This window comes from Rhinoraja longicauda, chromosome 5, assembly GCF_053455715.1.
Source record: "Rhinoraja longicauda isolate Sanriku21f chromosome 5, sRhiLon1.1, whole genome shotgun sequence".
In the NCBI taxonomy this organism is placed as follows: domain Eukaryota; kingdom Metazoa; phylum Chordata; class Chondrichthyes; order Rajiformes; family Arhynchobatidae; genus Rhinoraja; species Rhinoraja longicauda.
Genome location: NC_135957.1, coordinates 21,222,604 through 21,249,706, shown reverse-complemented (window position 1 = coordinate 21,249,706; position 27,103 = coordinate 21,222,604). Strand labels below are relative to the sequence as shown.

The window sequence follows — 27,103 nt, the reverse complement described above, 5'->3', positions numbered from 1 at the left end:
GATCATCAGCCGGCTGGTGTGGGTTTTCCAGCTCTGGGATACCCAATCACATCCTTTCCCTTCCATGTGAGTCTGGAAACTGCAATATAAATGGTTCTTTTCTTCATTTCTGTGGTATATCACTAGACACAATGCACATAAATGGAAAACTTTTATAAAACAAATGCTAGAAATCTGAAATTTTAACTGGTGGGGTTATTTGATATTTTTGGGTGGCATTTGGGAAGAGAGAAACTGACTGTTTCAGATTGATGGTCATTGGGTTTAAGAGGTCATGAGCATGAAACCTTGATTCTTGTTGCCTTTTCCAGTGAAACTGATTTGAGGGTAGTTACTAAGGATTATGGAATCAAAGTGGGAGATGGAGTTAAGCAATAGCTCAGCCATGAAGCAACAGAATGACAAACAAACATGAACTGAACAGCTTCTGCCAATCCCAATTTTTCAATGTGTGACACAGGCAGCATTGAATTCTATCAGATTCAGCATTCCCTGTCAAAATGGAAATAAATAAATACTCAATGGGGATAAATTACAAATCAGTGGGGAGGAGCAGTAGAATAGAATTAATTGGACAATTCAACAAAATTCATTTGTGTTTCTCTTCTCCAAAGTACATAGAGGTGTTTCTGAATAAATGTTTAACATCACAAAGCAGTTATTGAACACATTTTTAACATCACAAAGCAGTTACTGAATAAATGTTTAACATCAGAGTAGACACAAGGAAGTTCTACCACGTGGAGGATGCTGAACTTGCCCCCGCCCTCAACAACCTCTCTTGACTCCTCACATAGAAACATAGAAAACATAGAAAATAGGTGCAGGGGAGGCCATTCGGCCCTTCGAGCCTGCACCGCCATTCAATATGATCATGGCTGATCATCCAACTCAGTATCCCGTACCTGCTTTCTCTCCATACCCCCTGATCCCTTTAGCCACAAGGGCCACATCTAACTCCCTCTTAAATATAGCCAATGAACTGGCCTCAACTACCTTCTGTGGCAGAGAATTCCACAGATTCGCCACTCTCTGTGTGAAAAAAAAAGTTCTCATCTCGGTCCTAAAAGACTTCCCCCTTATCCTTAAACTGTGACCCCTTGTTCTGGACTTCCCCAACATCGGGAACAATCTTCCTGCATCTAGCCTGTCCAACCCCTTAAGAATTTTGTAAGTTTCTATAGGATCCCCCCTCAATCTTCTAAATTCCAGCGAGTACAAGCCGAGTCTATCCAGTCTTTCTTCATATGAAAGTCCTGCCATCCCAGGAATCAATCTGGTGAACCTTCTCTGTACTCCCTCTATGGCAAGAATGTCTTTCCTCAGATTAGGAGACCAAAACTGTACGCAATACTCCAGGTGTGGTCTCACCAATGCCCTGTACAACTTTCTTCAACTTAAGGTATAGCCATGGACACACGCATGGGCCCCAGCTAGGCCTGCCTATTACGGCAGCTTCCGTCTTCCTTATAAAGCCCCAAAGCTTACCGTATGACGAGGGAACGGGAGCGTCACTTCTTCACGCAAATAACAACAGACAGCTTCACGACGTTTCAGTTAGTCATTTATTTGAAGTTGCAATAAAACATATTGACATATCTCTTGTCATTAACTTGGTAAGAATCTAATATCTTATCGCCGTTCCTTCGTGACATGTACCGACTTTCCAGACCTTAAATCCAGCAGGCACTTCTCGTATATTAATGGCAGCAAAGATCCTTGTGCTACGCTGCTCTCGATGATACACTAATGCATTACGTCAGTGCTGGAAGAATTTATATTCATAACCCTAGCCACACCTCTAGGTCCTTCCAGTTCTATACGTAAGCTTAATATTAAACTCAAGACAATCTCTTGGTGTCTAAAAAATACTACAGCAGGATACAAAGTAATACAAAATGCTAAAATAGCTAATAAATGCAAAATGGCTCCGACACACCGGCCCTTAATTTTGTTATAAGTGTATAACGCAACAAATACTAAATGTACATTAAAAGGAGCCATAAACTTCATACGTAATCGAAAAAGCATGCATTATATATTGACATCTAATCTACTATAGTCAATCTTCAAGACCACCAGACTTCACTGTAATCTGGTATCAGCTTCCATGTCTTCGTAATCGGTCTTTCCAAGATGTTCTTAGTCTGAAGTTGAACTGTGTGCACAGAACCTTTGTGCATCTGGTCTGGTCTCCAATATTCTCATCAGCCTGGAATTACTTGGTGCAGTAGAATCGACCACCAGAACAATGTCACCTGTAGCGAAGCTTCTTTTCACCTTAGACCATCGCTGTCATTCTTGGATCAGAGGCAATTATTCTCATATCCACTGTTTCCAAAAAAGATCTGCCATATACTGTATCTGTCTCCATCTACGTCTGATGTACAAATCTTCCTTCACAAATAGTCCTGGTGGCATTAGTGGCTTGCTTTTCATTTGAAGAAGATGGTTTGGTGTAAGTGCTTTTAAGTCCCTTGGATCATCAGAACTCTTGGTCATGGGTCGATCATTTAGGATTGCTTCAACTTCATACATTAAAGTTTGCAGTCCTTCTAGCCTTTTCTTTCAGCTTGCCAGGATCCTTTTCGAGGCTACTCACAGCAGCCTGAATTTCCTTTCTCTTTTGAGTCCATTGCAAGAGCATTGTCTTTACCTTAAGAAACCAAGCTACTGCAGTCATCAACTTGAAAAATAAGTAATCACAGAATTTGTGGGGTTCAATGGATCCTTGACAATAACGTTCACAATAATGTCTTGCTTAATTTCTGGATCGTCAGGAGAAATTGTGGCTTCCAAGTGATGTTTTGGCCATTCCCTGTCTAATTTACCGAGAAATTCCGGTCCTTTGGTCCATCTTTTACAGTTTAAAAAGCGGTCTGCAGTTAGTCCTCGTGTCTAAGCTACACTCGATACACTAAGCATTACGTCAGTGCTGGAAGAATTTATACTTCTAACCCTAGCCACATCTCTAGGTCCTCCTGTAATAGCGCCACCTTTGGTGGAGGATTGTAAATGATTGAATAAACCACTGCAGCTGTGCAGTCATGAGTTAACGTTTTATTCTGTGTCTGAGCTCAAGATATCACAAATTGGCGACGAGGATGGGATCGTCGATTCCGCAGCTTTACTTGTTTGTGTAGATAAGGAATTCTACAGAGGCACAGAGAAGGTTGTATAACTTTTGGTGTCAAGGAAAGTTGGAAATCGGGTCACAAAGTTGAATTCTGTGAGACTGTAAAAAAAATAAAAAATTATATATCTAAAATGGCGGTGCCCAGTGGATATATCGGAAGATTGGGTGAGTTCCAGCAAAGCCGGGAAACGTTCAGTGCGTACATCGAACGTTTAGAGATGTTTTTTGGTGCAAATAACATCACTGAAGTAGAAGCTACTGGTGCAGAATCAAGACGGTTGAATGAAGCAACTCAAACTAGGAAAAGAGCAATTTTTCTCACTGAAATGGGTCCCGATGTTTATGATACAGTAAAGAATTAATTAGCTCCAGCCAAACCAAAGGACACGCCTTTGAAGGATATTCTGAAGAAGTTAACAGAACATTATGCCCCTAAGCCCTTAGAAATAGCTGAAAGCTATCGTTTTGGAACGAGATGCCAACTTCCAGAGGAGGATATTAGTGATTTTATCGTGACACTCGAGGTTATCAATTCATTGTAATTTTGGAAATTTCTAAGACCGGGCTTTAAGAGACCGTTTCGTGTGTGGACTGAGAAGTGAGTGGATCCGAAGTAAGCTGATGACGGTGTATGACCTGACCTTTGAAACAGCTTGTAAAACTGCTTTGTCAATGGATATGGCAGAAAGGGGTTCTAGAGAAGTCAGGACAACTTCTAGACAACCAGCGGAAGAGTTGAACAAGCTGCAGTCCAGCAAACTAAAGACAGATAAGTCGACAAAGACGTCAGAGAATCGTTATCCATGGAAGGGTAGCAAGACGACGGCAAAGTTATGCTATCACTGTTTGGGCTCACATCTAGCACAGTCTTGTCCGTTCTTCAAGGCAGAGTTACTCGTGTCACAAAATGGGACACCTAGCGAAGGCTTGTCGAAAGGCTAAGCAGAAGAAAAGTTCAACAACAAGTATGCTGCATTCTGTGGAGTAACTGCAGGCAGAGGAAGAACTTCTCGAGATATACACCATCTGCAGCAATGAGCTAGTAAACCGGAAGACAAAGAATATGTCCGTGCAAGTCCAGTTGAATGGAGCCCATGTTAGCATGGAAGTCGACACAGGAGCATCTGTGAGCGTTGTTCCAGAATTTGTGTATCGGGAGAAGCTGAGTCAAATTCCTTTGGAAGCGAAGCGAATCAAGCTACGTGGTTACTCTGGAGAGAAGATTCCAGTGTTAGGATGCGTACATGTACCAGTTAGGTATAAGGACCAACAGGTGGAGTTGCCCCTCGTAGTTGTAAAGGGAGATAAACCTGCGTTGCTAGGTCGGAATTGGCTGCAGATCTTGAAGCTCAACTGGAACGAGATATTCCTCGTTCGTGAAGAATTAAAGTGTCTGGAGGACGAAATCAAGCAACACCGGAAGGTGTTTAGCGACCAGGGAGAACCAATCAAGGGGTACAAGGCGAAAGTACGCGTGAAGCAGGATACGACACCAATGCATTGCAAGCCACGGGTTGTGCCGTATGCTCTTAAGGACAAGGTTGAGAAAGAACTGAAAAGACTTGAAGCTGAGAACATTATCAGTAAGGTAGAAAGTAGTGAATGGGCAACACCCATTGTAGTTGTACCTAAATCTGATGGCAGTGTCAGACTTTGTGGGGATTATAAGGTGACTGTAAACCAGGTACTGGAAGATAGCAGACCAGATACCCTTGCTATGAAGGGCGTGCAGCGTAGGTTCACTAGGTTAATTCCCGGAATGGCGGGACTGTCGTATGTTGAAAGGCTGGAGCGATTGGGCTTGTTTACACTGGAATTTAGAAGGATGAGGGGGGATCTTATTGAAACATATAAGATAATTAGGGGATTGGACACATTAGAGGCAGGAAACATGTTCCCAATGTTGGGGGAGTCCAGAACAAGGGGCCACAGTTTAAGAATAAGGGGTAGGCCATTTAGAACGGAGATGAGGAAGAACTTTTTCAGTCAGAGAGTGGTGAAGGTGTGGAATTCTCTGCCTCAGAAGGCAGTGGAGGCCAGTTCGTTGGATGCTTTCAAGAGAGAGCTGGATAGAGTTCTTAAGGATAGCGGAGTGAGGGGGTATGGGGAGAAGGCAGGAACGGGGTACTGATTGAGAGTGATCAGCCATGATCGCATTGAATGGCGGTGCTGGCTCGAAGGGCTGAATGGCCTACTCCTGCACCTATTGTCTATTGTCAATGGCAGAGGATTTGTTTAGCACCCTCACAGGCGGCCAAGTCTTCACAAAAATGGACTTGACAAATGCCTACTTGCAGTTAGGTGTAGATGACGAATCTAAATCCAAGCTAACTATTAACACGCATTTGGGATTGTTTCAGTTCAATAGGCTTCCATTTGGTATATCATCAGCCCCAGGGAATTTTCAAGCGGTAATGACACAAATTCTAGAGGGAATTGAAGGTGTTGTGTGTTACTTGGATGACATCCTCATCTCAGCCCCTGACAGGCAGACACATGATGAAAGGTTGGAAGTGGTACTCAAACGACTTGAAACACACAGTGTAAGAGTGAAGGCACAGAAATGTGAGTTCTTTCAGAACTCGGTCGAGTACTTGGGTCAAAAGATAGACAAAGATGGTCTACACCCCACCAAGGGTAAGATTGATGCGATCAAAAATGCGCCCACTCCCCAGAAACATATCTGAGATCCGATCCTTTTTAGGATTAGTGCATTATTATGGGAAGTTTGTGCCAAATCTGTCCACCTGTTTACATTCTTTGAATGAGCTTTTGAGAAAAGAGGTACCGTGGAAGTGGACACGTAAATGTGATCAAGCTTTCAAATCATGTAAAGCTCAGTTGGCAGAGAGTTCAATGCTTGTTTAATAAGCCGATGAAGTTAGCATGTGATGCTTCACCATATGGTGTTGGTGCTGTGATCTCTCATGTGTTAGGAAATGGAGAGGAAAGGCCAATAGCATTTGCATCTAGAACACTCAATGCCAGTGAGAGAAATTATGCACAAATAGAGCGAGAGGCTCTTGCATTGATTTTTGGCATGAGGAGGTTTCACAAATACTTGTATGGTAGAAGGTTTGTAATCGAGACAGATCACCAGCCGTTGACAGTGATCCTAAATCCAAAAGCACACATACCAACTCTGGCAGCAGCCAGAATGCAAAGATGGGCATTGATATTGTCTACATACCAGTATGATATTCAGTATCGTAAGGCAGCAGAGCACAGCAATGCTGATGCCATGTCTAGATTACCTTTGGAATCGGAGGTTACCCCAAACGGAGAGGACTTGTTTTACTTCTCTCATGTAGATGAGTTACCTATCACATCAGGGGACATTCGGAAGGCTACTCGCACTGACAGATTTTTGTCAAGAGTGCAGGAATATATTACAAATGGATGGCCAAACAAATTGCCGAATTCAGAGGCAGAACTGAAACCATTCTTTGTATGTAGGAACGAACTCTCGGTAGACCAAGGTTGTGTCATGTGGGGAGCGAGAGTTGTAATACCTGAAAAATATGGAGTAAAATTGCTAGAAGATCTTCATGATCAGCATTTGGGAATGTGTCTAACAAAGAGTCTAGCTAGAAGCTATCTATGGTGGCCTGGTCTAGATAAGGACATAGAACAAACGGTGAAAGAATGTAGCACATGTCAAGCAGTTGGAAAGAATCCACCCACAGTACCGCTACAGCCATAGAAATGGCCAGTTAGAGTGTGGCAAAGATTACACATTGACTTTGCAGAGTTAGATAGACAACAATTGTTCATTGTGATTGATAGTCACTCCAAGTGGGTTGAGGTGTTTTCGATTAAAAAAACGACATCCACCAAAACGATAGACATTTTGCGAGGGTTGTTTGCATCCTATGGATTTCCAGAGGAAATTGTGTCTGATAACGGACCACAATTCTGTTCACAAGAGTTTGCACAATTCATGAAAGGGAATGCTGTAAAACACACTAGAGTAGCTCCATACCATCCCGCGTCCAATGGAGCAGCAGAACGCACAGTGCAAATTGTGAAGCGTACATTAATCAAACAACTGCTGGATCCCAATCCAAAGAAAAGACAGTTGTCTTTGTTTCACAAACTGGCTAACTTTCTGATTACAGTGAGGTTGCAAGATGTTAATAGTGAGGTTGCAAGATGGATTCAACAATGGCTGAATGGGAGATACCAGAGGGTAACGGTTGACAATTGTATGTCAGGTTGGAGGCCAGTGTCTAGTGGAGTGCCCCAAGGATCTGTGTTGGGTCCACTGTTGTTTGTCATTTACATTAATGATCTGGATGATGGTGTGGCAAATTGGATTAGTAAATATGCAGATGATACTAAGATAGGTGGAGTAGTTGATAGTGAGGTAGATTTTCAAAGTCTACAGAGAGACTTGGGCCTTTTGGAAGGGTGGGCTGAAAGATGGCAGATGGAGTTTAATGCTGATAATTGTGAGGTGCTGCATTTTGGTAGGACAAATCAAAATAGGACGTACAGGGTAAATGGTAGGGAATTGAGGAATGCAGTGGAACAGAGGGATCTGGGAATAGCTGTGCATTGTTCCCTGAAGGTGGAATCTCATGTGGATAGGGTGGTGAAGAAGGCGTTTGGTATGCTTGCCTTTATAAATCAGAGCATCGAGTATAGAAGTTGGGATGTAATGTTAAAATTGTACAGGGCATTGGTGAGGCCGAATCTGGAGTATGGTGTGCAGTTCTGGTCGCCAAATTATAGGAAGGATGTCGACAAAATGGAGAGGGTACAGAGGAGATTTACTAGAATGTTGCCTGGGTTTCAGCACTTAGGCTACAGAGAGAGGTTGAACAGGTTGGGTCTTTATTCTTTGGAGCGTAGAAGGTTGAGGGGGGACTTGATAGAGGTTTTAAAAATTTTGAGAGGGACGGACAGAGTTGACGTGGGTAGGCTTTTCCCTTTGAGAGTGGGGAAGATTCCAACAAGGGGACATAGCTTCAGAATTGAGGGACAAAGGTTTAGGGGTAACATGAGGGGGAACTTCTTTACTCAGAGGGTTGTGGCTGTATGGAATGGGCTTCCGGTGGAAGTGGTGGAGGCTGGCTCGATATTATTATTTAAGAGTAAATTGGATAGGTATATGGATAGGAGGGGATTGGAGGGTTATGGTCTGAGTGCAGGTAGATGAGACTAGGTCAGGGAGAATGGTCGGCGTGGACTGGTAGGGCCGGACAGGCCTGTTTCCATGCTGTAGTTGTTATATGTTATATGTTATATGTTATATCGAAACACACCTCACACCACTACTGGTCAAACACCAGCTGAACTGTTCTTGAAAAGAAAACCCAGAACAAGGTTTTCACTGTTGAAACCAAACTTGGCTCAAACAGTAGAAGAGAAACAGGAGAAACAAAAAGCATATCATGACGGAAGTAGAGTAAAGGAAAGGAGTGTTGAGTTGAATCAGAAGGTAAAGGTGAAAAACCATCATCACAAGTGGGTGAAGTGGTTACCTGGAAGAGTAGTGAGAAAGTGCTGACCACGGACATACTTGGTCAAGATGTTTGGAAGTGGAAAGGTGAGAAAAGTACACATTGACCATGTCATGCCTATGCAAGCACAGACAGGGTTGAAATCAGACCAATTAGACGAGTCAGATAATTGGGTTACCACTCAAGTACAGGTACCAGATGAACCAGAAATGGTACAAGAAGGTACACAAGTTTGTGAGAGTTTGAATCAGCCTGAAAATGGAGGTTCAAGTGGGCTTGACAGTCAAACAAAATTGACTGATGGACTGGAATCTATGAATGTAGGTCAAAAGGAAGGCTTGACTCGATTAACAATGAGTCCAAGTGGTTCTAAACAGTCAGAAACTTTTGGTCAGGGAAGATATCCAGAAAGAAGGAGAAACCCAGTGGTTAGGTTAAATTTGTGAAGTTATTTCCTGAAATGCACATATCATTGTATAAGCAACACATATGCATGATGCCCTCATTTTATTCAGGTTATATAAAAGTAAACTATCAGACAAGATTGTAATAATTTCATACCGTTGGTTTTACTCAAAATAAAATGTCCACAAGGATTTTTAAAAAAAAATTAGGGTGGAAGGAGTGTAATAGCGCCACCTTTGGTTGGAGGATTGTAAATGATTGAATAAACCACAGTGCAGTTGTGCAGTCATGAGTTAACGTGTTATTCTGTGTCCGAGCTCAAGATGTCACACCTCCCAGTCCTATACGTAAGCTTCATATTAAACTTAAGACAACCTCTTGGTGTCTAAAAAATAATACAGCAGGATACAAAGTAATACAATATGCTAAAATAACCAATAAACGCAAAATGGCTCCTCCACTGCCTTTTTGTTGATTACGTTGAACAGTCCTTGTTCCACTGTCACTATCTCCCAACTCTTTCACTGCTACATCGCTGACTGCATTGGGCTGCCTTCTGCATATGTGCAGAGCTCATTGACTTCATCAAGTTCACTAACTTCCACCCTTCCCTCAAATTCACTTGAACTATCTCTGACACCCCTCTCCCCTTTCTTGATCTCTCTATCTCCATCATAGGGGGCAGACTTTCAACTGATGTTGATTATAAACCCACTGACTCTCGCAGTTATCTTGATTACACCACCTTCCACCCTGCACCCATGCAAGGACTCCATCCCTTGCTCTCAATTCCTCAGTCTCCACCCATCTGGTCCCAAGGTGAGGCTTTCCACCAATGTCCTCCTTTAAGAAATGTGTTTTCCCCACTGACGTGAATGGTTCCCTCATCCATGTCGTTTCTGTGTCCCACAGTTCTGTTCTCAATCCCCCTCCCTCGATATGGAACAAGGATAGAGTTCCCCTGGTCCTTACCTTTCACCCCAGCAGCCTCTGCATCCGACACATAATTCTCCGACATTTCTGCCACCTGCAATGTGATCCCACCACCAGTCACTTCTTCCCATCCCCACCCTTTCCACTTTCCCCATAGCCCACTCCCTATGCAACTCCTTCATTCACTCATCCTTTTCCACTCAAACCATTTCCTCCCCAGGTACTTTCCAAAAGATCTCCATTCAGGGACCCCACTAACCATTCCAGGTGAGAGAGAGGTTCACATACACCTAGTCTAATTTCAATCTACTACATCTGGTGTTCCTGTTTCCCTGAACACTTGCGCTCGGTCCATCTAGGCCTGCTGGATGTCCAATTGCCACATGTAAACTGGAAGGATGGCACCTCGTATTCCGCTTGGTAGCTTACAACCTAACAGCATGAACATTGAATTTTCCAATTTTAGGTAACACCCGACCTATTCTTTTTCTTCTTTCCACCCACACCCTCTGTCCCCTTCCACCTATATCCCTCCCTCCAGCGTCACATTTCACTGTTCTTTAAAACCTCTTCTTTCCTCACCAACATCCTTTTGTCTCCTTATCTCCTTTTTGTCTCATTCAGTCCCATTTTGTCTCCTTTTCATCTCTTGCCTTTGTCCACCCACCTGTTAATCAACCCACTCCACCCAATAGGTGGAAACATTGGGGGGGGGAGGGGGGGGGGAGGTTGATAAGATGGTTAGTTGGGCAAAGGCCAGAGATGAAAAACAAGGTGTAAGACAAAAGGATTGAAGAGTTGCAAATTGTGAAGCTAGAGGAAGGAATGTTTGTGGAAGAGGAGGATGAGGGGAGAAATAGGTGCAGAGTCCAGGTGGGATACAGAGGAAAGGGAGGGAGAAGGAAGGGTGTTTGTAATTACCTAAAATAGGAGAATTCAATGTTCATACTGTTGGGTTGTAAGCTACCCCAGCAGAATATTAGGTGTTGTTCATCCAGTTTGCGAGTGGCCCCACTCTGGCAATGAAGGCGGCCCAGGATAGAAATATCAGTATGGAAATGAGAAGAGGAGTTAAAATGGTTAGCAACCAGGAGATCTGGTCGACCTTGGTGGACTGAATGCAGGTGTTTGGAGAAACAGTCATCATGTCTACGCTTGGTCTCACCGATGTACAGGAGCCACATCGGGACCACTGGATGCAATCTCCCGGTTGCTGGACACTTTAATTCTCCTTCCCATTCCTACACAGACCTTTCTGTCCTAGGTCTCCTCCATTGTCAGAGTGAGGCTAAAAGCAAATTGGAGGAACAGCATCTCGTATTTCGCTTGGGCAGCTTACAGCCCAGTGGTATGAATATTGATTTCTCTAGCCCTGGCATTCCCTCTCTCTCTATCTCTCCCCAACCCAAGTCACACTAGCTTCTCATTTTCGCCCTACCAACAGCTAACAATGGCCTGCTTCCTTTATCGTTACTTTTTTGTATATCTTTCAATCATTGTTCTTTATCTTTACACTATCTATATCTCTCGTATCTCTTATCCCGAACCAGTCTGAAGAAGGTTCTCAAACCGAAACTTCACCCATTCGTTGACTCCAGCGATGCTGCCAGTCCCACTGAATTACACCAGCTTTTTGTGTCTATCTTCGCAATAGATGAGGTGCACCTCTGTCACACCTGGAAGGACTACCGGCCTGGATGGCAGCGAAGGAATAGATATAGGGACAGGTGTTGCATCTCCTGCGTTTGCAGGGGAAAGGATCTGGGGAGGAGGTGGTGACCCCTCTCCTGCCACCAACATTCCTTTCTTTAGCTTCACAATTCTCAACTCGTCAAAGCTTTTGCCTCACACCTTTTGTATTTTAATCTCCAGCCTTTATTAAAACCATCTGCCTATCAAATCCCCCCTCGCCAGCATCCAGCTGTTATTTTCCAGGCTTTGCCCTGCCCTTCCTCTCTTCCAACTCTCTTCCCCCCCCCCCCCTCAAGTACTCTCAAGTAATTACCGACTTGTCAGTGATTTCAGCGAAAATTAGAAGGGTCCTGTCTGGAAACCTCACCTATCCAAGTTCTCTGGAGATGCTAATTGACCTGCTGGATTACTCGTGTCTTTTACTTGTGTCTTTTTTTATAAACCAGCTTCTGAAGTTCCTCGTTTCTCCAACTATCACTTGCCAGTCTTTGTACCGCTCTTGCCTCTTTTCTAACTTTCTCTCCTCCACTACAATCAATCAGTAGAAGGGTCCCGATCCGAAACATTGCCTATCTGTGTCCTCCAAAGATGCTGTCTGACCCGCTGAAGTACTCCAGTACTTTGTGTTCTAGGCAGTGTGTAACATCACAGAGCAGTTGGATGAGGTAAATGTGATATAGATGTTTTGACTTGGAATCTGAAAGAGATGATGACCGATAAATCCAATTGGAGAATTCAGGAGATACATCTTTCACCCACTATGAATCAGAATGTGGAGCTCATCGCTACAAGACGTTGATGAGGCAAATGACCAAGCACATTAAAGTTACAACTAAAAAAGAGTGCACCACCAGTCTCAGGAACAGCTTCTTCCCTTCAGTTATCAGACTTCTGAACGGTCTTTCCATTTGCTAGGGTACAGTCCCAATAAGCTACAATGAGCAGTTGGATGAGGTAAATGTGATATAGATGTTTTGGCTTGGAATCTGAAAGAGGTGATGACTGTTAAATCCAATTGGAGAAACTATATTTTGGCCTGTGGTATCTTTCTCTTTGCATTTGGCTTGATTGTATTTATGTATTTGACTGGATAGCGTGCAAATAAAAGCTTTTCACCGTGCCTTGGTACAAGTGGTAATAATAAACTTAAACCCGAACCTAAACATATTTGGAGAATAGATGAGAATGTTGCACTCAAGAATTGGATAACGTAAGGTGGGAGGATACGCCAACATGAGCATCGGTACCAACATGAGCCTGGTAGGTTGCATGTCCTATTTTGGTGATGAAATTCAATGCTCAGGCTATTGTTTCAGGCAGTGCATTTCACCTCATGATAACTTCGAGCGCTTAAAAAAATAATTTCTCCAATATTATGCAATTTTTCAATTCTAATTGTGTGAATTAAGGTTTTCCTCCATTATTCGAAAAACGCATTGAAATGCTCTGTTGGTAGGTGATTTAGTGGCTGATGGACTGATTTTTGTATTCACATCAGCCAGTCTGAATGTTTCTATTTATCATCCAGATCAGTGTGTCATTCCAGACGTAACTTGTTGCTTTCCCAGGTAATTGCCTTTTCATTGCCCTGGGCAATCTGGGATGTGTTAAATGCTCAGTTATTTGTGAGTGTCAAAACAATGTCTCGACCTAAACTATGAGGTTTTTTGTTTATTTCAGATTAAACCAGAGGAAAAAGAACGCTTGCTTGACAAACTGCAGAGTTCATCTGCACAAAGTTCAGTTGTAATGGAAGACCAAATCTTTTACAAGGTGAGGACAATACCAATTGGACCAACTGATTAAAACTTGAATTGTTATGTTTCATTTTACTTGCTCATTTTTCTTCATAGATTTTCTGTCGTTTAGTTTAGTTTAGAGATACATGCTGGGAAACAGGTCCTTCGGTCCACCTTGTCTGCGCCGACCAGCGGTCCCTGCACACTAACACTATTCTGCACACTAGGGACAATTTACAATTTTCACAGAAACTAATTAGCCTACAAACCTGTACATCTTTGGAGTGTGGAAGGAAACTGGATTTTCCTGAGGAAACCCACGCAGGTCACAGGGAAAACATGCAAACTCCGTACAGACAGCACTCAAACACTTGGTTTGACTCCCAAAATGTGACACCTTGCACTAATCTGATTTAAACTTGCCATTCCTCTGCTCACTTACCAGCTAATCAAACTTCGAATTCAATCCTTGGTAACCTTCTTCATTGTCAATGATACCACCTATTTCAGTGTCATATTCAAACTTACTAGCCATACCTCGTACATTCTGATCCAAATTGTTAATGTGGATGTAATAAAAAGGAACTGCAGATGCTGGTTTATACCAAAAGTAGATACAAAACGCAAATACAAAACGCAGGAATAACTTAGTGGGATAGGCAGCATCTGTGGAGAAATTGGATAGGTGACGTTTTGGGTCGGGACCCTTCTTCAGACTGCTTGTGGTGGGGTGGGGGAGCTGGAAGTGAGAGAAAAATTAGGACAAATTGGGGCCGGCAACAGATGACCTCAGGCAACGAGGTACCCTAATAGGTTGATTGTTGACTCGGGATGGTGTGGGCCCAAGAGGGATATATTGTTGTGAACTGGGTACTGGTTAACAGACTGTTAGTGGAGGAAGAGGGGGGTAGGGGAGGGAGGTATTGTAGAAGTTACCTAAAATAGGAGAATTCAACTTTCATAGTGCTGGGTTGCAAGGAACCTCCTAACCTAGGTTATCTGTTGCCAGTCCCGATTCGTTCTGTTTTTTCTCTTGCTTCCAGTCCCTTCCACCCTCCCTACCCTCCACCCCCTCTTACCCTCCACCCCCACACACCTCCCAACCAACAATTAGTCTGAAGAAAGAACCCGAACTAAAATGTCACCTATCCATTTTTTCCATTGATGGTGCTGACCCACTAAGTTACTCCAGCATTTTGTGTCTATCTTTGTTAAACGGCTTTTCCCACTTAGGCGATTTTTAAGGCGACTGCCGGCGACTAGGCTGTCGCCGACAGTTCGCATGTAGTCGCTGAGAAATCAACCGGAGTGAAATTTCTCGGCAACAGCTGGCTTGTCGCCAGGTATCGTTGCTTATTGCGGGCGCTGTCACATGCTGTCCCCAGGTTTGCTAGTTTCTCTTAGATGCATGTCGAAGCACATAATATAAAAATAAGTAAAGTCATTTGAAGATACCATAAAATACTTGTGTTTAACCAATTTATTTACCGTCAGGACATTTGACAGGTAGATTGGAGGCGATAGTTTGACGGTCAGGTAAACGTGGGAATTTTCGTTTATGGCAATCGTTTATGGCCATCAGCAATTACATTTAAAGTAGGCTCCCAACTCAGATATTCAACCCAGAAACCAGATATGCATCTCCCATACATTTTCAAAGAATGCCCACACTGCACAAAAATCCATTTAACTACTTTTAAAATTAAATTTCTTAATACTGCTATTAGTAAACTGGAAGTCAATCCAGTTTATGCCTTGTTACTGTGAAGCTTGGTTTTCAAGTAACCCGGGCAAGATGTTATATTTCAAAACTCTCAAGTAATTACCGACTTGTCAGTGATTTCAGCGAAAATTAGACGCTGGAGAAGCATTGACAGTGTGGGAATTTCGCGATATTTCCGAAGACGGTGTAATCTTGACTTGACTCGGCATTGTCGTCGTCATTGTCGTAGGGTAAAAGAAAATTTTGCCGATCTGCTATGACTTTGACAGTCGCCGGCAGTCGCCTAATAAATCGCCTAAGTGGGACAGGCCCTTAATATGGATGATGAACAACAAAGGGCTCAGCATTGGCGTCAGGCACAACACTAGTCACAGACCTCCAATCTGAATACCAACCTTCCACCCTCACCCCCTGCTGCTGAAAATCAAGCCAATTATGTACCCAATTAGTTTGCTCTCCTGGATCCCATGCGATCTAACCTTCCCGAGTAACTTACCATGCTGAACCTTATCAAGTCAAGTCAAGTCAAGTCAATTTATTTGTATAGCACATTTAAAAACAACCCACGTTGACCAAAGTGCTGCACATCTGACTAGGAAAAAAAAGAAACATACAGTGGCAGGCAGCCAAACACAACGGCGCGGCCATCTTGAACAAAATGTTAATTCAATCACCCACAGTCCAACAATAAAAGCACTAAACAGGCACCCAAATTACCCAACCCCAAAACCCCCAAAAACACAGTCCAACAATAAAAGCATTAAATAGGCACTCAAACCACCCAACCCCAAAAACACACAAAAAAGAAACATCCATCAAAGAAACATCCATCACAGTGAGTCTCCTCCAGTCCTCTCTCTCCTCACTGTGATGGAAGGCCACAATGTCTTTCCCTTCTCCTGCCGTCCTTGCCCGCAGCCAGGTTGTTGTGGTTGCAGGCCGCACCGGACGGTCCACATCGGGCCAAGCCCAAGGCGCGTCGCGTCGCAGCCGCTCCCGCAGCCTCCGAAGACGGCCGGCTCCGCCGATGATAAGTCCGATCCGGGGCGGGCGAACACGCTGCTGCTGCCGCTGTTGCTGCACGTCGGGGCGGTCGTGGCTCCCGACATTGAAGCCCCCGCCCAGCAGAGAAATATCCCGCGGCCTATCTTAGGCCGCGCCGGACGGTGAAATGTCCGCGCCCCAAGCCCCGCGATCCGGGGCGGGCGAACCCGCTGCCGCTGCTGGAGCTCCCGATGTCGGCATCCACGTGGCCCGAGCCTAAGGCGAGTCGCAGCCGCAGTCGCAGTCGCAGCCGCTCCCGCAGCCTCCAAAAGACGGCCGGCTCCGCTGATGGTGAGTCCGATCCGCGGGCTCCGCGAACCAGAGCCCCGGAGGCCGACAGCTCCAGGAGTTGGGCCGATGGTAGGCCGCAGCAGGAACGGAGACACGGCCCAGAAAACAAAGGTCGGGTCTCCGTTCTGAAGGGACATCTATTTACAGTGTTAGTTTCCCCCTCCCCCCCACATACACACACAGGCCTTGCTGAATTCCATATTGTCTCTGTCTACTGCCCTGGCCTCGTCAACTTCTTGGTTAAATCTTTAAAAACTCAAAAACCAAGCTCACTGTCCCTAATCAACCCCTGTGTATATATATCTTAGCCCTCGGAATCTCCCCCAGTAACAACCATGTTTGAACTGGTACCTTTTCAGGCTGTGCATTCCAGCTACTAGCTCAGTGTGTTTGAAACAAAAATCATTTCCATTTAGTCAATTTTTTGCTTTTTTTGCTCTCTTGCTTTCCCTTGTATCACTCTTTTTCAGAACATCGGCTTTGTCATCTTTGCAAGTTGCAATTCATACTCAGTTTAAGTACCTTCAATATTTCATCCTATGAGCTTTATTAAATTAATTTATTGAATCTTTCTTGATTCTCTGAAGTAAAGAGAACAATCCCAGTTCTGCAGTTTTCTTTTGAAATCTTTCACCCGAATGTTACTTTCAATACTTTCCACTGTACATCATCCTTTGTTCGTTAATTTCAGTTTGTTGTAGTCAACTTGTATTTCTCAGCAATCAGTCTCGAAACAATGGCTGGGAGCAGATGTGGGATGGCCGCTGTCTTGTGATAATTGCTGGAGACAGGGATGGGAAGTTTAGCTCAAAAGATAAACACAAAATACTGGAGCAACTCAGCGGGTCAGGCAGCATTTCTAGAAAAAAGGAATAGGTGACTTTTTGGGTCAAGACCCTTCTTCAGATTGAGAGCCAGGGGAGAGGGAAACTAGAGGAATGAAAAGGTACAGCACAAAAGGTACAGGAGAAAGCAGAGATTATTGCAGGGGTGGTAAGTGTATTGGCAAGCGGAAGGTGTTACACAAATTTAAAGAAGATCCCTACCTGGAAGAAGAATTTGACGTGGGATCTTCAACAATGACTCCACTAGGCTTGGGTCCTTTAAATAACACTAAAGCAGGTGTTAACCCCTTCCATAAAATGTGCTTTGGTGTTCTCGGTGATCTTGCAGGTAAAGTAGAATTTGTATTAGGCGACCATTGTGTGGTGTCTGATGCATATCGAGAGCTTTCCATATGGTCTGGCATCACATCGATGGACTGCCAGCAGTAATTCCAGTTTGCATTTTCTTGATCAACCTGAAAATGCCCTCTGATTCCAAAGTTTGGGCACCTGCAGAGATTTTGCCTTTCGTTAATTCAGAATCATGATTTGATATTGTTTTTTTCCCCTCAAACCAAATATTGAAGTTGCACCATAGTCGCTATTTACAAAATAATGACTTGGTCTGATTGTTAATTAATTCTAGTTTGTTATCGAACCGTAAATGTCCTATTACCCCTGCTCCTTCTCGTTTGAGTAGGATATATTGAACCCATGTGGGGAATAGTATATATTCACCACAGCAATCCCAAAGGTTAAAGAAATGGATCCTGGAGAGATTGTAGGAGCTTGAGTTGTACTCATTTTGACTACAGAAATAAAGTAGTCTAATTTAAGTGCTTAGTTTGAATTAATTATATATATATAGAGAGCGAGTTCTTATTTTAATGTTAGAGTTGGGGTAAAATTAGCAAATGCCATATGGCAGATAATGAAAATGGTGGAGGAGTCTGAAGAAGGGTCTTGACCCAAAATGTCACCCATTCCTTCTCTCCAGATTAGCTGGCTGCCTGCTGAGTTACTCAAACTATTTGTGTCTATCTTCGTAATGAAAATGGTGATGACTTTCCTTCAAAAATCTTTGTATGTTAGATTAATTGAAATTATCAAGGCATATTGATGGATACTATTAGTTTTGGGAGCCCAGGTTAATGTGTAATTATGTAATGAACGAATAGGGCAGCACAATGGCACAACTGGTAGAGCTGCTGCCTCACAGCGCTAGAGACCCGGGTTCGATCCTGACCTCGGAAGCTATCAGCGTGGAGTTTGCATGTTTACTAACCCTGTTCTTAAGGCAGACAGTTATCATATCATATCATATATATACAGCCGGAAACAGCACTCTTCGGCCCTCCAAGTCCGTGCCGCCCAGCGATCCCCGTACATTAACACTATCCTACACCCACTAGGGACAATTTTTACATTTACCCAGCCAATTAACCTACATACATCAAGCCAGGATCATTCAACTAAGGACTGCTAATTTTTAGGTATTGACAATTACAACACAAGCTGAATTTGGCAGCCTTTATTAAATTGGCAGCATCCAGAGTTTGATTTCCTATTGAATGTTCCTGTATTTGGTGAGCATTGCTTAAAATGTTCAGTTTGGATTTGGAATGGTTGGTGTTGCCACGTATTTTGAAGTGGGAATATGAGAAGGTTTGTTGTAACACAAATACTGTAAGCCTTTTCAACTAAAGTTCACGTTAAAAGAGTTAGAATTAGGTCATTCGGCCCATCGAGTCTACTCCGCCATTCAATCATGGCTGATCTCTGCCTCCTAATCCCATTTTCCTGCCCTCTCGCCATAACCCTTGACACCTGTTCTAATCAAGAATTTGTCTATCTCTGCTTTAAAAATATCCACTGCCTTGGCCTCCACAGCCCCCTGTGGCAATGAGTTCCACAGATTAACTACCCTCAGACTAAAGAAGTTCCTCCTTACCTCCTTTCTAAAAGAGCACCCTTTATTCCCACCAGTGGAAATATCCTTTCCTCATCCACTCACTCAATGCCATTCATTATTCTGTTTTAGCGGTTATGTTTAGTTTACATTTGTGGGGCTTCCATTAGATTTTCTTTGCTTCCAATAGGTCCCTTTTACTGATGCTCTGGAACTGGTCCGAACTCGGAAGGCCTACATCAAGAAAGGGTTGGTGTACATACCTCATCTGGAAATTGTGATTCTAATCCAGAATGAATTTCGACAGAGACTTTCCAAGTCTTTAGCGGTAAGTATTTTGTTGCATTTTTTCCCATTTATTTTGCTTCTGAAGATGAAAGTCCAAAAATAATCTCATCTTTCATTCCTCTTGTGGACTAACTATGTTGCAATGGAAATTAAAAGGTGCCGTTTGATTGTAAGGAGAACATCTAAATTCACACAAAGCACTTTACATATCTTTAAATCGTCTCTTCAAATTGAACGAATTGTGTTGTGTAGGTATTCATCTCGGTAAATGGACTGGATTATTACTGGGGTCTAGATTAAATCTGTGGGGTTCAGTTTGCAAATACTTGCGGCTATCTTCAAGTTTATGTAATGAAGTACAGTGAAATATTTGTACTACATCCAATCAGATCAGATAATACTGTACGTAAATGCAATGAAGTCAAACTCAATTACCAAAAGGTAGAACAAAGAGAAAGAGACCAATACAAAATATAATTTCTCAGCATTGTAGAGTAACAGTTCCATAGGCAAAGTCCAATGTCCGCAATGGGGTAAATTTGAATCGGACAGCAACCTAGCTTATGGTAGGACTGTTCAGAAGCCTGAAAAGCTGTTGATGAGTCTGGTTGTGTGTGCTTTCAAGCTTCTGTATCTTCTGCCCGACAGAAGCAGGAAGAGGGAATGATTGGGGTGGGTCAAGTCTTTGATTATGTTTGCTGCTTTTCTGGGGCAGTACGAAGTGTGGAAGGAGTCAGTGGTGGGGAGTTGAATCTGTGTGATGGACTTGGCTACATTTCCAACTTTCTGCAATTTCTTAGCCCAGCCTCGCTGTGATGTAACCTGACAGTATGCTTTCTATGGTGCATCTGTAGCAGTTTGCCTTGAGAGAACTCCGTGCTTACACATCATATCATATCATATCATATCATATATATACAGCCGGAAACAGGCCTTTTCGGCTCTCCAAGTCCGTGCCGCCCAGCGATCCCCGTACATTAACACTATCCTACACCCACTAGGGACAATTTTTACATTTACCCAGCCAATCAACCTACATACCTGTACGTCTTTGGAATGTGGGAGGAAACCGAAGATCTCGGAGAAAACCCACGCAGGTCACGGGGAGAACGTACAAACTCCTTACAGTGCAGCACCCGTAGTCAGGATCGAACCTGAGTCTCCGGCGCTGCATTCGCTGTAAAGCAGCAACTCTACCGCTGCGCTACCGTGCCGCCCAATCTGGGGAATGTTAACATTTTGACTTTGCAGGTGGGGCGTACACCCTCCTGAAATATTTAAAAATAAAATATTATCTAATTGATAAGAAAAGCATTCCCTGAGAATATTTTTAAATGCTTCTTTGTCAAAAAAATTATCTCCAATAGTTTCCCTATCACTGACATGAACCTCACAGAGCTATAGTTCCCTAGATTCTCTCCCTTTCCCCTCTTAACCAAAGGAACAACATTGGCTCCTCTCCAGTCATCCGGGGCCTTGCTTGTGGTTGAAAAAGAAACAAAGATCTTCGTCAAGCCCATCACAATCTCCTCTCTTGCCTCCTTCCATATCCTGGGATAGATCACATCAGGCCCTGGGGACATCCTCGTAATGCTCTTCAAGAACCTCGGCATCATCTCCTTCTCCATCTCAAACTGCCCTAACATATTTGTATTCTCCACACTGACCTCGCTGTCCTCTAAGTCCTTCTGAGTGAATACAGATGCAAAGTATTTATTTAGTACCTCGCCTACATCCTCTGACTCCAAACTTAGATTCTCCTCTATCTTTGAAAATGGTACTTTTAGATGTTAACTTTGGCAAAGAAGACAGCCAGCATTCTTACCTTGAAGTTCCATTGCAAAGACTTGAGCACATTATTTAAAGTCAGCAAGGGTGATGCAATATTGGATATATCTCTTTTAGTTGAGATGTTAAACTGAGGTCATATCCACCCACTTGGATGAAACCTCAAGGTTTTGTGCAGCATTCGAGGAAAAGTATGGGAGCCTCACACGTGTTTACCTCCAACACATTTCTCCCTTGAATAGCACAAACTATATAGTAAAACTCTTGTTTGTTTGTTTGTTCCTGAACTACAGCCAAAACGGTACACGATAGCGCAACAATTTTAGGCCCACCTTACTCACCGTCGTCCCTTTGGTGCTAATAGAAGTTTCATTAAAATCGGTTATATTTTTTAAGTTATTCACATTTTAAAGTTTAAATTTATCTCCTAGGGAGGGAGGGGGTGGTGGTGGGGGGGGGGGGGGGGAGAGGGAGGGAGGAGGGTGGAGGGAAGGGAGGGAGGGAGGATAAGGGGGGTTGAGGGGATGGAGTGGGGGGGAGGGCGAGTGGAAGGGGGAGGGGAAGAGGGGGTGGATGGAGGGGGTGGAGGGGGGGGAGGGGGAAGAGGAAGAGGAAGAGGGGGAGGGGGAAGAGGAAGAGGGGGAGGGGGGAGGAGAGGATGCTGCACCAATGCAGGAGAAGTTTGGGCTCAACGGGTCCACTTGGTCTAGTTCGAACTGATATTGAGTTACATAGTCTCATTGCCATTGCCTACATTACATTACAACAGTGACTAAACGTGAAGCTTTAAGGCAGTGAGATTATTGAAGGTTATTTTGTGAATGCTTTCTGTTTATTGGGTAACAGTTATATAATACAATTTCTTTCTTGTGCTATGAATGTTGGCTTTCTTAGAAGCTTGCACACTGAAAGCGTGGCCTGTTTTTAGATATCTTAATTCTGAAAGCTAAAATAACAACCTGCTTGAATAGCATGGAATAATTTGAAGAGAAAAATTTCAAGAAAAACTTTCATACTCTGTTTGAAAGTGGAGAATGGTACTTATTGATCTGTTTTTCAGAAGGGTTTGCTTCAACGGGGTGGACCTTTTTCATCCATGCAATTATTCTATGATAAGAAAGATGATGGAAGATGAATTCTTGTACCCTCGTCAATATTTATTTCTCAGTGAACAAGCTTAAATACGTTTTATTCTTTATGGGAGTTTGCTATGATCCAATTTGCTGCAGGGTTTCCTACATTTAAACAATGACGCATTTTAAATGTAGTAAAATGTCCCAATATCACAAGAGCATTATCAAACAGTGGAACAGCTGGTAAATCCACTGCCTCACTGCCACAGAGACCCGGTTCGACCCTGACCTCGGGTGCTATCTGCGTGGAGTTTGCTTGTTCTTCCTGTGATTGTGGGTGCTACGGTTTCTTAAAATATCCCAAAGTCATGCTGGTTAATAGTTGAAGTAAAAAGAAATGCTCTGAATGTAGGGAATGCATGAGAAAGTGGGGATAACATAGAACTACTGTGAGTGGGTGATTGATGACTAGCATGGACTCGGTGGGCCGAAGGGCCTGTTTCCATGGTGTATCACTCAAACTAAAAATTAAATAAAACCTAATATGGAACCAGATAAAGGAAACATTAGGAAAGATGACCAAAACGTTAGAAGTGGATTATTGAGGATCCTTTGAGGAGAAAAGAAAGAAGGCAGAATTAGGGAGGGAATTCTAGAGGTTGGGACCTTTGCACTTGAAGACAACACACCCAGTAATTGAGCATTAAAATTCTCAATCTTAAGTAATTGAGCATTAAACCATTTTCTAAAAAGGACACAAAGTGTTGGCATATCTCAGCGGGTCAGGCAGCATCTCTGGAGAACACGGATAGGTAATATTTAGGGTTGGGATCCTTCTTCAGACTCATTTAAGTGAACTGTTTCCTAAATCATTTAAATGTTTTGTGAGAATTTGCTTTGAATCTCCTTGCCACTGAGTAATAGTGCAGATCCTGACCTTCGCAGTCCATATAGATTGTCAAACTATGGAATACTATTATGTTGTGGCTTTTTGATCCTTTGTACCCCAGCGAGGTTTCTGGTAGAGCTAGGATAGACACAAAATACTGGAGTCAGTGGGTCAGGCAGCATCTCTGGAGAAAAGGAATAAGTGAGATGTTTTGGGTGAAAACCCTTGTCAGTGGGGAGGGAAACTAGAGGTATGAAAAGGTTCAGAACAAATCAGAGCCAGCACCGATGACTAAGGAAAGGTGGAGCCCATGCCGGTTCATTGTTGGCTGTGGAAGAGGTGATAGTGAAGGAATATGTGGATGCGAACAGTGGGACTGGGAGGATGACTAGTGGGGGAGGGGCAGAGAAAGAGAGGGACAAGAGGTAGAGCTTTTCAACTGGTCTTACTCTCCACCATAGCTTTGTAATCTTTCTTTTGCTTTGTACCTTTTTTAGCACCCTTTTATTCGCTAATTGAAATTGTGACCTTTCACTCAAAGGTTTACTCTCCTATAAAGAATGCTAATTTTGTTCAAGTAATCAATAAAAACTTGTACAGCCTGATGTCCAAATGTATATTGAGTATGAGTTGCTTCTTAACTCAGTTTTTTCTTTTTTCTAATGAGTTATTGGATTCTTTACAGCTAATGATATTTGGTTTTAAGTGTGACTGTTTGGAGATTACTTTCATTGCTGAGTCATGGGTGAATCCATAATTATTTTTCACAAGGTTGCAAATGACTTTTGCTTACCTCCCAAAAGGTTGCTTTTGAAATGATGCAAATTAAGGATGACATTTATTTCTGTTACAGAAGCCTATTTAAATGAGAAAAAATATGCATTTCCCTATGTCTAAAATAAAGTTGAAATAGAAGCATTTCATAGTTATATTTTTAAGTGTAATATTGGTTTCTTGGCATTAAATACATCCCAATGATATCGTGGAGTCTGGGGAGGGAGGTGTTAACTATGGCAGTGGTGCAACAGAGTTATTTAGATTTGTCAATGTTGCTGTCCAAATAATGTTTGCAGGTAAAAGACATTGCCATCTTTTTCATTAAGCAATCTGCGCTTTTTAAAAGTTGAGGAACTTTTAGTTTTGAGATTTGTTTTTCTTTTACTTGTTCAGTTTTACTTGTACAGCTACATTTCCATTGACACATTGCTGCGGTATAAACTGTCTGGAATCCGTCCATGCACTGCTTATTGTCAAAGCATCGGCAAGCTCCTGTTGCTAGGAGATGGTAGAATACTGAGATGGCAGTTATTGCTTCGTTGTGCAAATTCAATTTTATGATGGGTCTGGTTTTGTCGTGAGGAGAAAATTTATTTTGTTACCATGAAGAAAGATATGTTGTCTGTCTGTGCATTATGTAATTTAACATTTTGCACAGTGGAGCTCGGGACCACTTGGACTATGGCAGAATGATTAAGTGTTGTTGAAGTAATTTTGCTTGGACCTTGCTTGTTATGGTGCCATCTTATTTTTGACAGAGATGTAGGCAGCTGTAAAGCTCTTGTGGGTTTTAAACAATGGGCACAGTCCTGAATTACTCATAAGAACTGGGTTTTCTAACAAGAATATTCAGCTTTCTCCACTGAATTCTGTGTTCTCTTGATTAAATGCAAATATCCCGGACCTAACTTTCAGAATGCGCCAATTGGAGACTGATTTCAGTGTCCTGGAATTCTGGGCTGTGACTGTTCATACTTCAACTTGTCTCCTTGTCTCTGTGATACCATTAATTTTCTAACCAATGGCTTGGAAAGTAAGAACCGTTCCCCACTGAGGCTTTGGATGAAGACAAATTGTGGCTCTTCTCCACTGATATACTGGACGCACTATACTAGAAGTTAATCTGAAGCTTGGGGTAGATGTGAAAATTGTCCATCTTGTTTTAAGTAGTGCTGCAATATTCTGAACATGTCTTTTATTGATCGTACTGTATGACTGATTCAATGCACCAATACTTGTGATTTGGTGTTCAGTGATGGCCTTCTTACTTTCACATTGATGAGTTTGTTTACTTGGTTCTCTTCATGATCATTTACAAAAGCTAGCAATGTAGCTGATTGATTCCTCACAATTCTGAAACAGTTATTCACAAAGCAAAGCAAGAATTTGAGCAGTTTTTTTGAATGACTTTAAATCCTTTTTTCCCCCCTTCCCTGCAAATAACATCAAAGTTTTCCCACCATCAATAGAGCTGATGAGGCAGTGTGGCTTTGTATGCTGCTGCAGAGCTCTGATTTTTTTATTTATAATTGATTTAATTTACCTCCATATGCTTGAGAAGTGTCACCAGATTTTGTGATGTCAACATTTGGATTCACTTGGGGATACAAAGAATGCACTGCAACTTCAAGTGCACAGCTGGTGGTGCAGCGGTAGAGTTGCTGCCTTAGAACACCCCAGAACCGGGTTTGATCCTGACTACGGGTGGTGTGTACAGAGTTTGTACGTTTTCCCCATGACGGTGTGGGTTTTCTCCCACACTCCAAAGACGTACAGGCTTGTAGGTTACTTGGCTTCGGTAAAAATTGTAAATTGTCCTTAGTGTGTAGGATAGTGTTAGGGTACGGGGATCGCTGGTCGGCGTGGACACGGAAGGCCGAAGGGCCTGTTCCAGCACTGTTTCTCTAAACTAAACTAAACTAAAGTTCCTGTGCATTTATGTGGGCCAGTCTACACACCACCCAAGTGGAAGAGGTGCATATTCATAATCTGAAGCACACATTGGTTTGTCATATCATTTCTGGATTGACTCGATTTTAATGACAAATTATGACATTTGCATCAAAATGATATATCCAATAAAAATTTGCACAAGAGAAGAAGCTAGATTGTGATATTCCACCTTGTCACTCAACATTGCTGTCTGAATCCTCTCGCTTCTGAATTTCATATTTTGCAAATTAGGTTTATATGAAAAATTTATATTTTAAATACGACTTTCAGGGTTACAGGACTGGGTTGATACAAATCAGTGGGTAATTGAGATACACGACCCAGTCCCATCCTTCAGTAAATATTTTATCCAAGCATCTCCATGTTTGAAGAATTTCTATCTTTCTTTCTGGGATTGTTGGCTGCCTCACTATCTATATTCTAAAACTCTCGCTTGTTTGTTTGTTTGTTCCTGAACTACAGCCAAAACGGCATAGATAGCTAAAATCAAACCTTTCCTCCAATTCGACGACACAGAAAAAATCATTCACGCTTTCATTTCCTCCCGCCTAGACTACTGCAACTCCCTATACACTGGGATCAGCCAATCTTCCCTGTCCCGCCTGCAACTGATCCAAAACGCCGCAGCGAGACTCCTGACGGGTACCCGTAAAAGGGACCACATCACCCCGATTCTGGCCTCTCTCCACTGGCTCCCTGTACGGTACAGAATCAACTTCAAGCTCCTCCTATTCACGTATAAAGCCCTAAATGGACATTTCCCCCCCCCCCCCCACATCAAAAATCTTCTAACCCCCCCTCTCTAACTCCAGGTCCCTCAGGTCGGCCGACTTGGGGCTACTCACTATCCCGCGGTCTAGGCTTAAGCTCAGGGGTGACCGCGCTTTTGCGGTTGCAGCTCCTAGACTGTGGAACAGCATCCCTCTCCCCATCAGAACTGCCCCCTCCATCGACTCCTTTAAGTCCAGGCTCAAAACCTATTTCTACTCCCTAGCGTTTGAGGCTCATTGAGGAGGCGCTGTGAACTGTTTGCGTGCTACTGTATGTTTCATTTTTTTCCTTAGTACCTAATCAGATGTACAGCACTTTGGTCAACGTGGGTTGTTTTTAAATGTGCTATACAAATAAAATTGACTTGACTTGACTTGACTTGACAATTGTAGGCCCACCTTAC

The 27,103-nt window shown here is 42.9% G+C and overlaps 1 protein-coding gene across 1 annotated transcript in view; it reads left to right on the top strand.

Annotated features, from left to right (window-relative positions):
- prim2 (DNA primase subunit 2) overlaps positions 1 to 27,103 on the top strand; it is a 216,266-nt gene that overhangs the window by 30,669 nt on the left and 158,494 nt on the right. Inside the window, exons 5-6 of the mRNA XM_078400014.1 lie at positions 13,312 to 13,404; positions 19,352 to 19,489. Coding sequence (XP_078256140.1) covers positions 13,312 to 13,404; positions 19,352 to 19,489 — 231 coding nt within the window. The remainder of the gene's footprint in view (positions 1 to 13,311; positions 13,405 to 19,351; positions 19,490 to 27,103) is intronic.